Source organism: Sceloporus undulatus, chromosome 3, assembly GCF_019175285.1.
Source record: "Sceloporus undulatus isolate JIND9_A2432 ecotype Alabama chromosome 3, SceUnd_v1.1, whole genome shotgun sequence".
In the NCBI taxonomy this organism is placed as follows: domain Eukaryota; kingdom Metazoa; phylum Chordata; class Lepidosauria; order Squamata; family Phrynosomatidae; genus Sceloporus; species Sceloporus undulatus.
Window position 1 is genome coordinate 37,102,707 of NC_056524.1, and position 17,413 is coordinate 37,120,119.

The 17,413-nt window shown below is 42.1% G+C and overlaps 1 protein-coding gene across 1 annotated transcript in view; it reads left to right on the forward strand.

The window, feature by feature from the left end:
- The first annotated feature begins 8,583 nt into the window (after window positions 1-8,583).
- ARHGAP31 (Rho GTPase activating protein 31) overlaps window positions 8,584-17,413 on the forward strand; it is a 119,028-nt gene continuing 110,198 nt past the window's right edge. Inside the window, exon 1 of the mRNA XM_042459746.1 lies at window positions 8,584-8,712. Coding sequence (XP_042315680.1) covers window positions 8,613-8,712 — 100 coding nt within the window. The 5' untranslated portion in view covers window positions 8,584-8,612. The remainder of the gene's footprint in view (window positions 8,713-17,413) is intronic.

A 17,413-nucleotide genomic window follows, 5' to 3' on the forward strand; every position in this document is an offset into this window, starting at 1 on the left:
ATAATAATAATAATAATAATAATAATAATAATAATAATAATAATAATAATAAAAGTTCCTCCTTTTTAAAATACATTTTAGAACATTTCTTTAGCCTTCAATTCATCAATAAAGTTTAAATGAGGGAATGACCATTCATTGACCATTCATTGAAGATCAGAAACAGGAGATGGTAGCAAGTATAAATACTACAGAAAAATTGACCAGATTTATTGGTCACATAAAGAATGTCATGCCCAGCCTGGAAGATGGCTTGGAGGACTCAGAGGATGAGCTAGAGCCTCTGGGATCTGAACCTATAACGGAGGAGCCAGAGCCCCAGGGGCTTGAACCTGTAATGGAGGAGCCAGAGGCTGGCCCTAGTTCTGCTGGAGCAGAGTCTATGGCCCCTCCAGAGGTTCAGCAGTCAAGTTTGCCTGGTGCCGAGGCTGTGGACATGGAGGAGGATCTGGGCAGCGTGCCTACCTTCAATGAGCATCGAGCAGAAAGAGAGGGCCTTCGAAGATCTCGGAGGCTTTATCAGAAGCGTCTTCGTAATCAGGCACAGCTGAAGGCCAGCTCCTTGCCTTCTTAAGCACCTGGAGCATGTGTGGTTCTTTGCCAGTGGATATCTGACTCTTTTAGAGGAAAGACTCTGTCTCTGGCTCCTTGGCTTCTTGTCTTGACTACCCGGAAACTTGACCTTGGACTGCTTTATCTACCTGCCTATCTGTTACCCTGAACCTCGGACCGTCTGACAATTCTTCTGGTAAACCCTTTTGGTAAAGCTACTGCAACTCTCCAGGACTGTGTAGCTTACACTGACTTTGCTGTGCTGGGAGGGGGTTGTTTGTTTGAAAACTAGCTGTCTTATCAGCCCTTTGGCTGCTTTCCCGGACAAAGAAGTGGTTTTAGCATCAGATTACAATTCTGGAGATCAGGATTTGATTCCCCACTTGGATATGGAAAACCTGTGAGTGTTCAGCCCACAGAATGTGATAGGGTTGCCACAAGTAAGAAATGACTTAAAGACACACAACAACAAAAGTTCTGAATCTAAAGATTTTATTACAGTCACCTTCCACAGAAATCCATATTGTGGTGGAGGAATATAGACCTATCCAATATCATGAATGTCTGTAATAAAGAAATTCCAGCCTAGGTCTCTTAGAAGGTATCATGACTTTGTCGTAAATCTAGCCTGCCATATAGACTTATTGGGTTAGTATTTTAATTATAGATTTGGCTTGACCAAATCTTTCATTGTCAGTCATATATATATATATATATATATATCACATTTTTTAATACCTCAGGCACTTTCCATCAAATTTGTGAAGAAATGTGTGAATTTTTATGACCTTATGATAAAGGAAAAGAAACTAAAAGAAATTCTTCAAAGCGGGGATCAAAGTCTGGGAATCACTGATCTAGATTGACGAAATTCAGTATATGTAATTATTCTTAATAAGGAGATAATTCTGTTGGACATACTTTCATGCAGCTGTTAAATATAAGATTATTGTTGTTGTGTGCCTTCAAGTAATTTCTGACTTATGGCAACCCTAAGGTGAACCTATCATGGGCCCCATACAGACAGGGCAAAATAAAGCTGCTTCAGGTCACTTTGACGTATGCTCTTTAAATGATGCATGCATCTTCAGAGTCTGGAAGCCATGCCAAAGCCACAATCCAGTCCTAAGGACTGGAGCGCAGCTTTGGTGCAGCTTCTAGACACTTAGGACACATGCATAATTTAAACAGCATACCTCCAAAGTAACCTGAAGCAGCTTAATTTTGGCAGTCTGTATGGGGCCATGGTGTTTTCTTGGCAAGTTTCATCAGAGGGGGTTTGCCATTGCCATCCTCTGAGGCTAACAGAGTGTGACTTTCCCAAGGTCCCCCCAGTGGGTTTACATGGTAGAATTTGGATTTGAACCTTGGTCTTCAAAGTCATAGTCCAATGCTCAAGCCACTACACCCCACTGGCTTTCAAAATATTAGATATAATATAAGATGCCTGCTAGAAAAAAGAGGAGGCAATTCTGTTATTCAGCAACACAAATATGGTTGATTGCATGAATGATTCAAAGCTGCAATTTTACAAGCTAAGCCTAGGGATGGATGAGTCTGTCATTTTCACTTTCTTCTACATTCTTTCTGCTGAATTTATGCAGAAATGTGCAAATTTTGAAAAGTTCTTATCACAAATTAAACAAACAGAATCTTCACCCATCTGTAATTGCGAGGCTAGCTGGATGCTGAATTATGCTTGTAATGATTATTTCCATCTCATTGTCCTGGAAGCATAAGCAGTTGCTGCTTTCATAGCAAGCATGATCTCCAACATAAGCTCTTTAAAATCCTGTTTCTGCTGTCACAAACTTTGTGTTTATTTCATCTAACTTGCAGACAAGAAATTGTAGCATGGTCTATCTCAATAATATTGGGTGGCTGGGTTTTTTTTGGGAGTTGTAGTTAAAAAAAACATTTGGAAGATCTGTGGATGAGTAATACTAAACTGAAAAACTGATCAAAAATAAAATTGTTAAAGTTCAAGGAAATCCAAGGCTTCTCTTCCCAGCCCTAGTCTAGTGCTTTATCTTTCAAAAGTCTTATGGGAATATTGCCATTGCTGGCATTCTTCACTGTTGCTGTCACTCTTTTCAGCACAATGCACACTGATGTTGCGAATATGAATAATTATAGTGTGCTAGCTAAACTCTCATTCAGGTACAGTTTCCTTAGTTCACTCAACATTTGATGTTTTTGAAATATGCTGCCTTTTATGTTTTGATGTTTATCAAATAATTCTCTGTTGAGAAACATAAGCCTTCTTTTCTCAATGTTTCCAAGTGATCAATGTGAAGGGCATCCAATGTATGTTTATAAAGGAGGACTTGGATGGATTTTGTGCCTCTGGGGTGGGGCTGGGCATGAACTCTGTTTTATATCCACAAATTTGGTCTGGTTGGTCGGTCTAGAAAACATAGCCCCTGAAATAAAGAACTGGGAGTAATCATGAACTTGATTCAAAGGCAGCAAATGTTTTAAACAGGATCATCTGATACTGTAGCATTTATATAGCCTGTTTTAGCATTGGGAATGGGGTGGGTGGGTAGGGATTGTTTTCTTCTTGGATTTTATTGTAACTTTGATGTATTTTACTATTGTAACCTGCCCGAATTCTCTGTGATAGGGTGGGCTAGAAATAAATCTTTATTATTATTATATTATTATTATAAGGAGAGGTAACAGTGTAGCACAAATGTAAAAAGGCATCATATATATATATATATATATATGCTGTAACCATTGTCATAGACCTATCTCCTGCTTGTTGGGCATTCCTGAATTAACATGGTTTTCATTTCTATTCAGCAATTGTACAAATCCTTCTCAGCCAAGACTATGATACCAATAGAAATCAAAGCATGTTGTTCTTTGAGGTGGTAACTGAGGGACCCTTCATGTGTATATAAAACTGTGTATAAGATGTTTTGCAGTGGTGATACTGTAATTCATATGGCTTCATAATGTGTGTTGTATGCATGTGCCGCTGGCTGCTTGTTTATTGGCAGGATTCACTTATGAATGGCCTATAAAGCCTCATATAGTTCAGTTCCAGGTTATTTGAATGACAATATTCTCCCACATCAAGCTATCTGTGTTTTAAGACCTTCTGGGGAGGCCCAGCTGTCTGTTACACCACCTTCATAGGTACCTTTGGTGGGAACCTGGGAGAGGGATTCTCAGTGGCTACTCCAGGCTCCGGAACTCCCTTCCCAGAGAGGCTGGACTCTAGACACTACTACCTGTCTGTAAATAGGTAAAAACCTTTGAGAATTGATTTTTCAGGGGAAACAGGTTATGTATAAAGTATTCAACTTTTATCATTATTGTTTTAATTTGTTTTAACTGGTTTCAGTTTTATGACGGTTTAATTGCTCTTTAACTTTTGTTAAAAATTTTAATTTTAATTTTTAACTACGCATAGTTAAAAGCCAGCGGCCCTGCATGGCTTGGGCCCAGCTTACCTGAGACAACGCTTCCTTCCATACAATCCTTCCCGCACTCTCAGGTCCTCTGGGAACAACCTACTGCAGTTAGAGAGAACTAGACTGAAGACGACTTCCCAGAGGACATTCTCTGTTGCCGCTCCAAAAATCTGGAATGACCTGCCAGATGAGATCCACCATCTAACATCTTTGGAGGCCTTTCAATCTGGATCATTGGAACAAGATACGAAATAAAAACGGATCTCTTCCAGCAGGCCTTCCCAAACTGATCTCCTCAGAATTTCCCCACCATTTGTTTAGCGGTACCCACCAGACTTTGATCTCATTTTATTTTATTAACCATTTTATTGGGAATAATACTGAACTAGAGGAACAACATAAGGAAGCTTTGTGTGTTCTTTGAGGCAGGAGAATGAGGGATCAGATTGGCAGTGTCAGACCAGTACACAATTTAGGTCGAATGTCATTGCTCAGTAAAATGGCTCATAAACTCCAACATTGCACAGATGAAAACCAGGACATGTGTGGTCAAACAACTTCAGGGTGTAGTCAAGATGGCATAAATTATTAATGAAAAAAGAATTCAGAAGCTGAAGCAGCTTCCTTTTGCCTAAGCCTACTGGGAAGGGCAAGATTTTGTCCTCTCCTCTCTTCTCCCTCCTACTGAGTTAACTGAGTAAAAACTATTTTGAATTCAGTTTCTAGCAACTGAGGTAAAATGAGGACAAAGGAGAAAGTGGGAGTAGGGGAGAAAGAAACTGAGATATTTTAAAAGCAACTGAAAAGTGGATGACAAGAGTGTCAATTGGGACTATCCTTGTCAAATTGGGACAGTTGGAGGGTATGAGAGCATAGATTTCCAAGTTCTAGGAAAGAATCCAGATTTATTCCCATGCATCTCCAGACAGAGCTGAGAATGATCCCTATCTCAGACTTTGGAGAATTGTAGGCAGAGGTGGGCAGGTACTGTCCAGATATTTTTTTTGTGGGGGCTGAATTGACCTTCCATCACACACCGTGATGTTTGATTTTCAGGCCTTTTTTCCCTCAGGAGAACATATTCTTGTACCATCAAGGGGTCATGAGGCCATTCCCTAATAGGCTTCCCCAAGCCATTTTAAAGTACAATGGAAGACAACTTCTGGTATTCCTGGTTTGAAAAAGCTCCCCTGGCTTAAAACAGTCTATAGCTAAAGGGGGCATAAGGGACTTCCTCCTCCTCCTTGTAAAAGCAAAATTTTCAAAAAATTGCAAACATTTTCTAAGGGGGTGCTGGGGGACATTGAGAGCCTCAAAAAAGCCATGGATGTTGTATTAGTCTGTTGGACTGTACTTTCCCCACTGTGGTGTAGATAATACTGAATTGGATGAGCCAAAAACTTAAGGTATCTTTGTAGAAGTATAGTCTCTAGATCAAGGGAAATAATAGTGCCAATCTTTTCTGCTTTGGTCAGGCTCCACCTGGAATACTGTGTTCTGAGCACCACAGTTCAAAAAAGGATGTTGAGAAACTGGAGCGTGTCCAAAAGAGAGCAACTGAAATGGTGAAGGGTCTTGAAACTGTGCCCTATAAGGAATGACTTAGGGAACTGGGGATGTTTAGCTTGGAGAAGGGAAGGCTAAGAGGATATATGATAGCCCTGTTTCAATATTTGAAGGGATGTCATATTGAGGAGGAAACAAGCTTGTTTTCTGCTGCTCCAGAGAACAGGACCCAGAACAATGGATGCAAGCTACAGGAAAAGAGATTCCACCTCAACATAAGGAGAAACATCCTAACAGTAAGGGCTGTTTGACAGTGGAACACACTTCCTCAGAGAGTGGTGGAGTCTCTTTCCTTGAAAGTCTTTAAACTGAGGCTGGATGACCATCTGTTGGGGATGCTTTGATTTAGATTTCCTGCATGGCAGGGGATTGGACTGGATGGCCCTTGTGGTCTCTTCCAACTCTAAGATTCTATGATTCTATACATGCTAGTTGCACTTTTGCCTGGTGTGAACATTATCTTTATGCAGGGACTTTGTAACTTATAAAAGTATTAAAATTTTGGCCTCCTACCTGTAGCAACAATCTGTAGTCTGAGTAAGGAGCACCTCATCCTCCAGTGGGGTTTGTTTATCCCACTCCTGATTCAAACTGTGAGTAACCAGTATCTATTGGTTCAGTCCAGCTCAGTGTTTTAACACTCTAATCTGTTCTATGTGTAGATGAGGCCATGGTATCTAAAGTTATGTGCTGAGCCTCCTTTAGTTAGAGCCAACCAAAATACAGCTAGAGCCAAGGGCATCATTTTGGATTAGTTATGAGATTCCTTAGTTTGTCAAGAGGCAGCAATTTTCTCCTCTCTCTCTCACTTTCGATCTCTGGCTGGGGAGTGGGGAAGATTGATTTGCTGTTCCTACAAAAGCGAGTCACTGTCTGTCTCCAGTTCTTTTTTTTCTTGAAAAAACTTTAAGAACTATCTGCTTCTTAAGGCTCCTTTGTTTGAATCAGACGCCTCACCCTTTTGAAGCTCACTCCTCAACGGTTACAGTACACATGTTTTCCGCCACTAGAATGTTCTTTTGCCATCGCATACACAGTGGTTACGTTGTGTGTCGTAAGGTCTGAAAGAATTTGTGTGAAGGGCCAATATGGTCAACCCTTAAGCTCAAAACAAATAAAGAGCCTAGACATGTTCTGCAATACAGTTAAGTACAGGGTTTCTCAACGTAAAAGGTGATGTCAGCTGTTGAAAAGTCACAGTTCAGTTGCTGAACATTAATAATAAAATGTTAACACTTTTAATTTGTAAAGTGCCTCACATCCATATTATCTCATTTCAGGAAGATGATTGACATGGGAAGGAAATAAGAATCAGAACTGGCAAATGAATCAGAATAGTATGTTGTCTGCATATTTCAGTTTTTCTTACCATTTTTACAGTAGTATTTTGATAATTGGTGATTTTGTTGATTTGTAAACTGCCATGATGTTAATTTTTAAAGAAGGATGCAAGAGAAAAGCCTGAACCCTTTTATTAATCCCAACTAGACTAAGATTTTCCTACATTTTGACTCACCATTCAATAAGGGATTCAGTGGGTCTACTCTGTAAAGTAGAATGCTTCCTTTCCTTTCAGTGCTTGCACCAGTATGAAATTCAGCCCAGCCCAGGTCAATGGCTTCAGCAGCCTTCCATAAAATAGAAGACAAAGTTGTGCAGTTATTTTTATACATCCTAGAGATGGGTGGATTTCTTTTTGCAAACTGATTACTGTTATTCTGTAGCCAGGCTGAGGAGGGGTAGACTGTAAGCTGATTCCAGAGTTCAAATGCAGGACTCAATACATCAGTTTCTGGTCTGAAGGAATGACATGCATGTTAGTATGTGTGTGTTTGTTTGGGCACTGGACTGTGGGATCATCTTGCTTCTTTTTCATTTTCCCTTCACAACCCTTCCTTGCATGCTTCCTCTCTCCACTTATGGATGAGAAAGGAACACTCTGTCCAAAGTATAAAGAAAGATGTGTTTGGGTTGAGAGGTGTTCTGGGAAATGAATCAATAAACAGAGTTGGGCATTTATTGAAACCAGTTATGCGCCTTCCTCCTCCTCCAGCCCCTCCCTGGACCTTTTTTCAGAGCTGACCATTTGTGGAAAAGGAAAAAAATCAGAGCTCTGTGAACTGCTGCGGGCCCCTACTCAGTGAAATGATTTCCTTTCAGGCTGTCCCGTTATCTTTTAGCTGGCAGGACATCCCCCTCCCTCCCTTCCCCTGGTTCTGAAACACTTCTCTTTGCCTCTCCCCCACTCTTATTTCTCTAACACACACACACACACTTTACTGCCAAAATGTCCAACCTCCACCCCCTCCCCAGCTAACTTCCTTCCAGCATTTCCTGAGCTGGATAATCCCAGGATTTGTTAAAAAACAGGGGAAAGGGGAGAGCACAAGAGAGTGCATTAATGTACAAAACTCACTCCTTGTTCTCCTAACATTGTTTGGTGGATACACCAAAAGAGGAGTTGACAAATGAGTGATTCATAGACTCGTCTGGTTCTCTCTTTTCCATCACTTGGGTTTTTTTCCCCCTTCTTTTTTCTTTCCTTCTCTTTTTACAAGTTTGTGGAAGAAAAGATTCGGCGTGTCTTATCTGTACTCTGGCTGATCCAGCAATATCCAACTTTGCTTGACTCTCCTTGCCAGCTTGATTTCACTCTGGAGGTTCCTGGGACGAACTGTAAGAAGGGAGACCCCCCCCCCAGCTAACATCTGCCCTCTGTTGCCAGTTTCACTGAAGACACTGGTTTACCACCAGCCACCTCCCTCTTAAGCAAACCCTTCTGAACTTGGGCTATGATCTCTCTGCTGCTGCCTACTGGAGCTCTCTGCATTGTCTCAACCTCCCCCTTCTGCAACAGCAGCATCAGCCACAGCAGCTTAACATCTGGAGAGGATTAATGTGGATACATCCAGCTGGAAGTTCTTCTGGTCTTTCAATGTCGCTGACTGGGAACAGGAGACAGGCAACGAAGGTCTGAGGGACAAGGGGGGAGCTTTGCACTTGTCTGGTGCAAACTAAGGGGGGGGGGGGGAAGGGAGGGGGGGGCAGACCTCTTTTTGGAACTAACTCATGAAGAACAAGGGAGGAAAGCCGAAACTCAAGAGGAAAGGAGCCACTAACATCTTCGGCTGCGATCTGACAGAATATCTGGAGAGCTCTGGACAAGATGGTAATAACAATAGCCTTTTTATTTCTTTGTAGGTCTAGAGATGACGTTTATTGTGGCCACTGCCAAGAAGTAAGGTAGATTCATGGTTTACAGCTGTAAAACACTAAATTACTTTAGCTGAGCTGAATAGTGCTTGTTGCTTTTGCTTCTAACAGCAAGAAATGCTTTGCTGTGTGGCAAAGAGAGAAAGATGATCTCTTTACTCCCAGGATATAAGTTTGATCCTGAGAGAGTGAGGGAATACTTTTCACACCCTCAAACTGGGGCAAGGGGAATAAGGAGGTTTCAAGATTGCCGCTCCAGGTGTGGCCCTTCCAGGTCTTGCATTTCTTTTCCTCAAGATGTCCAGCAACATGAACCTCCGTTGAAATCAGTGAACTGAGGAGGCAAATGTGCTCAGAAGATGGACTGCAAGTAGAAGGCAGAAAAGTTATTGTTTTAAGCCACAGGTCCTAGAATCTTGTAGCCAGCTGAAGGATTCAGGGAGTGTAGTCCAAGAAAGTAACTTTTGTAACTTCTGCTCCAAGGTTCCTGTAATGTTCTTATTACGCAAGGTTCCCATAATTTTCTTATTTGAAAGACAAAGATGTAGGAAAATGGTAGGTTGTGGGGGGAGCAATTGACAGAATTTCCTGTATTTCTTACTAGCAACTCCTACCTCTTTCTTGCCTATAGTCATTTTTTCTCAGATGAGCATATGATGTGTCAGACTGTGGGAGGTGGCAATGTCAATTTGGTTTTGAAGTGGATGGTCAGAGATGAAGCAAAATATCTTTCTTAGAAGTGGGTGACAAGGCATATTGTCGACACGTCTGAAAGGGTACAATCCCCCTCCCCTGATTTTTGTTCTTAGACACTGTACATTTAATGAGAAATGTTAAAGGATTTTGTTCCTCCTCTGCATCTACATGACATTCCAAGTTTAGATTTATGTGGCTGCTTAAAAAAAATGCAGACTTTCCAGGGCAAGGGCTCCTTTAATAATATTATTTCAGAGTTTATTTAATAATGGCGGGGACAGTCATTACAATTTCTGTGGAAGGAATGCCTCAGAAAGGAAATGTACTCATATAAATGTTGCTGCATAAGATGTTGCTGTTACAGAGTGACATGAGCTGCCAAAGTACATCATGTTGTTCTTGTGTTCTTTCTCTTATGCATTCACATACTTCCAGTAAAAAAACAAACAAACATGGAACATGTTTTCCCACATCAGTTTGCAATACAGAACTTAATTCATTTGACAGATGTGCATAGCATCTATGGAAAAGCATGGCTGGAGTGGAGGGATGTAGCACTTTTTCCCCATTTGCCTGACCACAGCAACACTGTTGGCCCAGTGCATTGAGGATAAAGAGATCTCAGTGTTGAACTGCAAGAACATTCATGAGCAGACCTCCATGACCATGGAGGCAAACACAGCCTCACAGCCATGTTAAAAAAGGATATATATGAGCTTGTCTTCCCACCACATTACTTGGCCAAAATATTACTTTGAATGCTCCTGGGGTTGGAGATTTGGTTGTCTTGGATGTGAGTTGGGGCCTTTTCACTTGTGGCATCCTAATTATGCTACCAGTCAATGTAGACAGTATAGCTAGTATAGAGTTAAAATGTTTGTCCAAGTCAATAGATGGCAGCTTCCCCATGAAAGCATTTTATCAATGGTTCTAGACTATTCTCTTATCTCCATTTCTGCAATCCTAGACAGGCAGCAAACAAAGACCTTGGAAGACTTGCTTTGTCAGAGTGCAACACCCACAATTTCCCTCCTAGCATGGGGACATGCAGAGAGCCAGTATAGCGTAGAGGTTTGAGTGTTGGACTATAACTCTGGAGTGTGTGTGTATGTGTCTTCATGTCACCTGTCAACTTATGGCAACCTCATGAATTTCATAAGATTTTCTTAGCCAAGGAATACCCAGAGGTGGTTTTGCCAGCTCCCTCCTTTGAAATATAGCCTGCAGCACTTGGAAATCAGGGTCGGCCAAGAAAACCCACTGGGTGGCCTTGGGCAAGTGACATTGTCTCAGCCCCAGAGGAAGGCAAATGTAAACCTCCTCTGACAAGAAAACTCTGTAGTAGGTTCATCTTAAGGTCACCATAAGTTGGAAATGACTTGAAGGCACACAACAAGAAATGGGCATATACAAAAATCTTAGTACCTTCTTTATGTTTTTTGAGCTATGACAAATATAGGTTACTGAGCTCCTGATGGGCCAGTATACACCTTTGGGCAGGATACATTTGGTTTGGTGAATTACCAGTTGTGTAGATATGGTTTTCACTCAATGCAGCCAAAGAAACAGAAGCATATGCATATGTGTTTCTCCTGGTATGAACCTGCCCGGACTCTGAGATCCTCTGGAGAAGCCCTTCTCTCCATCCCAACACCTTCACAAACACGTTTGGTGGGGACACGAGAGAGGGCCTTCTCAGCGGCTGCCCCTAGATTCTGGAATCCCTGCCCAGGGAGATAAGAACGGCTCCCTCCTTGATGGCTTTCCGACAGCAGGTGAAGACTACCTGTTCAAACAGGCATTCACTATAAGAACAGGCAGGAATGTTGGACTAGTTTAATCATTCTGTTTAATGCATGTCATTTATCTATTTATTTTTTAAATGTTTTAATTGTACTTTTTGTTTGTTTGTTTGTTTTTTAATTGCTGTGAAGCCGCTCTGAGTCCCAGTCCTGGGAAAAGAGTGGGATATAAATAAATAAATAAATAAATAAATAAAGTGCATGTATATATGTGTGTATGTGCATGCGTGCGCATGTGCAAATGCATACATCGCTCCTAGATAGATAGATAGATAGATAGATATCGCAAACATGACTTGTGTTGGCAAAATAAGACACCTTCCTCCCCATCACATTGGCTGGGCAACACTTCCAGGGAGATCAGAATATGACTACCCAAAGGAAACCCCCCATTTTCAGATCTTTGGGGGGGGGCAGGAGGCACAAACCATACACTGCTCTGTTCATGTTAAAATGAGCACATATGCATTTTCCACTAGCTTTCCACCCATACCATCAGAAACATCTGCTTCCCACCACCCACCAGCACTAGAAGTGGAAGGACTACTGGAAGCAAAATAGAAGTAAGATTGCAGCGAAGTTTCATGGGAATTGTAGTAGCTTTCTTGGTTGGGGGGGATACCAGGACTGAAGCAAACATGCATTCCACACCATCACAACTTCGAACTGACTGTGATTCAGCCTGGGAGTAGGATTTGTGAATTCCGTAGTTCACCGAATTTAGCTATTCCGGGTTCACTTTGGAGAGGGCTTGGAACGACTGCATTGACAGCAATTGTGTGTGATAATCTCTCACGCATTAATGTGAATACCCATGATTGACTCCAGGATGATTTTGGAATAGACTGGAAGTTTTCGTCATGTGATAACGACCTAAGAAGGCTTTCCTTTGATAACTTATTTTCTTCAGTGTTAAACAGAATATTTTCATTTCTTCTTTAGAGTAAAACTTTCAGATGTGGGACTACAGAATACATTCCACCAGCCTCAAATACACTATGAGGCATTTATTAAATGTTTTCCTCTCCTGTCATGGGGAATGGGATATCTTAATCCCCTCTCTTCATGGTATACCAACGGGGCACACAAATTCTACTTCGGAGATGTTTATTTTCCACAGATCAGTACCCATTTCAAAATCCAGCCTTCCCACCCTTCATTCATTCACCTGGTCAGAATAGTGTTAAGGTCTTCCAAGCTCTCCCCAGCTGGACTAGCAGCCTTTATGTTATACCAGGATCAGCCATCTGAAGGAGGTTAAATTTGGGCAGGATCAGGCTCCGTTCTTCAGTTTCAGCACAGCCAAGCCCAGTGTGGTCAAAGCCACATGCATCTGTGTAGATTCTGGCTATGGTGCGGGACAGACCACCTGAAAAGAGTGCCTGCCGGCAGACTAATTTCCTCCAGAGTCAATCTGCAGCTGCCAAATCGCACTGCTTCCCTATGGAGGAAAAAGAACCCAGAAAAATGAGTTCTTTTTGCACCGCAGGGCTGACATAATGAGTGCACCACTCGCATGGTGACATGTGGACGCCATGTGGCACTTTCATAACACTGGCAGTGCCTGTGTACATGGGGCGCCACCATTGTTATGGCACCATGTTAGTGTTTGGTGCGTGGTCCCTAACCCTAAAATCCGTGCCAGCACAGTGCTTCATGCCCATTTGTATCGGTCCTGTGATTACTTTCCAAAGCTCAGTTAGCAGGGCAGGGGGCTTCTAGCTTTTCCACCTCAACTCCTGACTGACAGCAGAGTCTTTACAGGTGTGTCAGACAAACCCCTTCTAGAAAACATATCCAGGATTAGCTATGTTGGCCATACAGCAAAGTGCAATAACATCTAAAATTCACAAAACAGTGATACTTTTATTGGGCCAACCAAAATTCATAAAGTACATGATACGGGCTTCTTCATCAGAAAAAGCTGTTAAAAATCATACAGAAGAATGAAAAATATGACAGCAGGCCTGTGACTCTAACACTGTCATTTTCTTTCTCCTGTATGATTTTTAATACTTTTGCCTGATGAAGAAGCCAGTGGAGCTTGCATCATGAATCTCGTGGCTTTTGATTTGCTCAATAAAAGTATTGCTGTTTTGTGGATTTTGGATGTTATTGTACTAAACCTCTTCTAGTACAGAGATGAATCTCTCCTAGTTCTTTAAAACTGCTCTGGATAGTGAAGGAGCTAGGTTCACTGTCTCGTGAGATTAGGGACCAAATTCTGGGGCAAAACCTTTTGAAGTTTCCTTCATCTTCTCCCTCTTTCTTTTGGAAAGCCTTTATATGCTGTATGGGTTATAGGGCCTTCCTTATTCCTCTGCTGTTGCCTTCTATGGCAGTCTTCCAAGACTGGGCCAAATCCTACACTCTGACTGTTCTCTCCCCTCAGGTTTTATACTTCTGTTCCCTCTTCCCCCAGCTTCTAAGTGTCCATCTGCCAACATTTTTCTCATCACTAATCAGCACAGCAGCCAGTTTGGCAGTTTGGAGAGGAGTATGGTAGTGGATGCCCCACTCATGTGTGTATATTCACTTTATTTGTGCACGTGGAGAGACACAATCAGATCACAATGCTTTTGTTCAGCTGTCTTTGCATCTGGCAGAGGGATTGCCTTGTATGACGATCTGAGGTTCCAGCTCTCTATGACTTACATAGGGCCGCTAGATGTAGTCACAGGAAGTGGTTTGGCAGCTCTGAGCAGCTTTCTTCCTCTGGGTCATCTCTTAGCAATCACCCTTGGCTTATGTAAAGAGGGAAAAAGAGGAGGGAACTGTTCTCCTAGAACTGCTTATTTTCATCTGAAATGTCAGCCCATCCTCTTGTGTGTTTGCCACTAAAAGATCAGAAATGTTCTTTTTGCCTTTTCTTGAAGGAATTGCCAGATCTTTCTGTGGCCAGCACAGATGAAACCAAACCCAAATGATGAGCAAAACTAAATACAAACAAGGGGCTGGTCAGTAGATAAAAGGAAAAGCAAGATTCACAAACTTGTGGAAGCTTCAGGACAGTTGAATAACACATACACATATGAATGGTGTTGTTCATCCCTTACAAAGCTATCTGTGTTGCCTGTATCTTCTGCATGTGCCCTTTGAGCCTTTTATAGTAACAGTGTTATTCTCCACACTTTAGGTCACACCCAGATCATCATCTCATTTCATTGTTCCTTGTTTTCCTTCATAACCTTTCTCTTTTATGTGAATCTGTGGTGTATTGAGATTTCTCACATGTAAACTGGGAAATGTGTGCTCAAAATGTACCTAGCAACATGTACCAGCAGAAAAAACAGACAGCTATGTATTAGTGCATTCATACCAATGACACAGACATCCCATCAAGTGGCAGCTTATGATTCCCCCAGAAATAAGGAGACGTGCTAGTCATGCACTGTTCCTCATAAGTCCATGTCCCCTGCCAGGCTGTTGCTGAGCATTAAACATTACACTGCTTTTTTTTTTTTTTTTTTGGCAAATGGCAGAATAGGAGACTCTCTCTTTCTTCCAAAGAAATCTATTCCAGATTTTTCTTCCTTCCTTGAAGCATTTGACCTTCACAACCCTGTAGTGTGGTTGGTGGAAGTTGTTCTTAATCAAACGTCACAGGACAAAACAAAGACCCCCCCCTTTCAATTTCTTTTTGTGTGGAAAGAAGGAATGAGAGAGAGCAGCCAGTTGCATGTAGAGATGGAGAATGGAGAAAATCTGAGATTATTAAAAGGGAAATTTGAAATTCCATCCATCCATTTATTTATTATGGTTGACAGACCAGAAATAGATTTTAAATTGCCTTCTACCTTCTGTCCAGTCAGTCAATCAATTTACAAAAGCAAATCTTCCTTGCTCTTGAAAAAAATCTACCTACAGTTGAAATGAGCAGCACAGGAGATTGTTAATTGGGAGATATTTAGAAGGAATATGTATTTCAGGGTGAGAGATGGAGTATGAGTTTTCAAAGATCCTTTAGTTGCTGCTGCAGAGTTCTAGGAAAAAGATAATCTGGGAGAAATTCACTCTGTCAAGTTTCTTATGCAAATTTACCCCATCTGCACCTCTGCTAGACTGAGTATGGAAATGGTCACATTTTAAAATCAGAAATATGTTTATTTCTGGACTTGTGATGCATTCGACAAAATAAAAAAATATGAGTGACATCCTGCAAACCTTTAAAAGTGTGGGAAATCCATCCATTGCATACAATTGCAAATGTGTATACAGGCACCTTTAATCCATGAGAGCTTGTACCGCTTAATGCATCCATTCATGTCTTGCAACACATTCACAGAACTGGTGAGAAATGGACACAGAAGTGGGGGGGGGGGGAAGGAAGCTTACCGAAAAGGCCATGGGATCTGCTTACCCTCATGTGGATGATGTGACAGAAAGGGAACAACTGTGAATAAGGAGAGAAAGAGAAATGGAGAGCTACAGTAGGGCAAAACTGAAAATGAAGTTGCCATGCTCCAACTCAGCCCATTGGTCAAATATGCAGTATTCCTAGAAAAAGGAAGAAGAGGACATACAGGCATTTATCAGATGGGGTCTTTGCAGCTTAGATCCGGGGCTTCTGCAGCTCAGATCCGGGCGATTCGCATTCACGTGATAATGAGAATGTATTTTCATACCTGGTAGTTTTAAATGTGAGCCCCTTCCACGGGACTTCTGAACTGAATCCTTCCTGGCTCCTCATTTTGGCGCGTTTTGGCGAGTGCGCTAAATAAGTGGATTGACGCGATTCGCATTGGGGCTCTGTTCGATCTCACTGAGAATTGGTCTGGTGTGGAATCCCAGTTTGCTTGTGCTCCTGAACACCATCGCAAGACCTCCAGGTTGCAAATCTCCCATGACACCCTGCTGCAATTTGCCCCATGTACTTCCGGTGGCCCTTTTCGCTTTCATGGCAACCAGGGCTCCATTGGAGCTCTGTCTCTGCTTCCCTCTCCTTCCTCGCTGCAACTTTTTGGCCAGCGCGCTTTCTCCCTCCCTCCCTGCCTCTCTCTCTCTCTCTCTCTCTCACACACACACACACACACACACACATATCCCTAGCAGCCAAATTCAAAGGGATCCTCTGTGTCTGAGCCCCATCCATTTCATTCACATGTACATCTATCCTCCTGTCAATCTCCTCATCTATCTCATACACACACACACACACACACACACTCACTCACCCTGGCAGTCAAATTCAAAGGGATCCTCTGTGTCAGAGCCCCCATCCATTTCATCCACATGTACATCTATCCTAAGGATGTATACTAATGTTTTTGAAATAGATGTGAAGGAAATGAAACATGAGGATGCAGGGAGAGATGGAACTCCCAGAATTCCATAGCCTTGAGCCAAGGACCCCACAACAAACTCCAACTCCCATAATAGTAAAACTTTATTTTTATAATAATAATAATAATAATTTATTATTTTAAAATAATAATAATAACAATAATAATATAGGTTATTAGTTTGCTGAGGCACCAGAGCTCTCTGGCAGAGAAGGCTCAATGTCTCTGGACACTACAGTTCCCAGAATTCCATAGCACTGAGCCAGGACAGTTAAACTGGAGTTAAATTGGATTATCTCCCCAGTGTGGATGCAACCTAAGAGAAGGCAACTGAATGACAGGAGGATGGATGTAGATATATATATAGATATAGATATAGCTCCCTGAATCCCAGGCTATTGGCCAACATGGCTGAGGCTTCTGGGAGCTGAAGTCCAGGATCCTTTAAAGGGCACAGTTTGGGGACCACTGGGATAGATGTCGATGTGGCTGAAATGGATCGGGGCTCTGACACGGAGGACCCTTTGAATTTGGCTGCCAGGGATGGGAAACTAGAAGGGAGGAAGAAAGATGCAGCTGTCATTCATATGAGGCTAGCGTTCGCATGAAAGTGGAGCCAGAGTCCCTTCTTAACCCCGGAAGTGCAAAGGTTCAGGATGCTTTCAGGGCCCCACTGAGCATGTGCAAGGGTCCCAATTCGAATCGTTGAATCCCAATGGTATGCACTGGTGTGGATATACAATTTGCACTCACTCCGCTTAGCCTGAATCCGCATCACGTGACTTCCTTCGATTCAATTCCCCGTCAGTTCAGAAGGGCATCAGAACAGTGACCAGGTATGAAAATACATTCTCGTTATCACGTGAATGTGAATCGC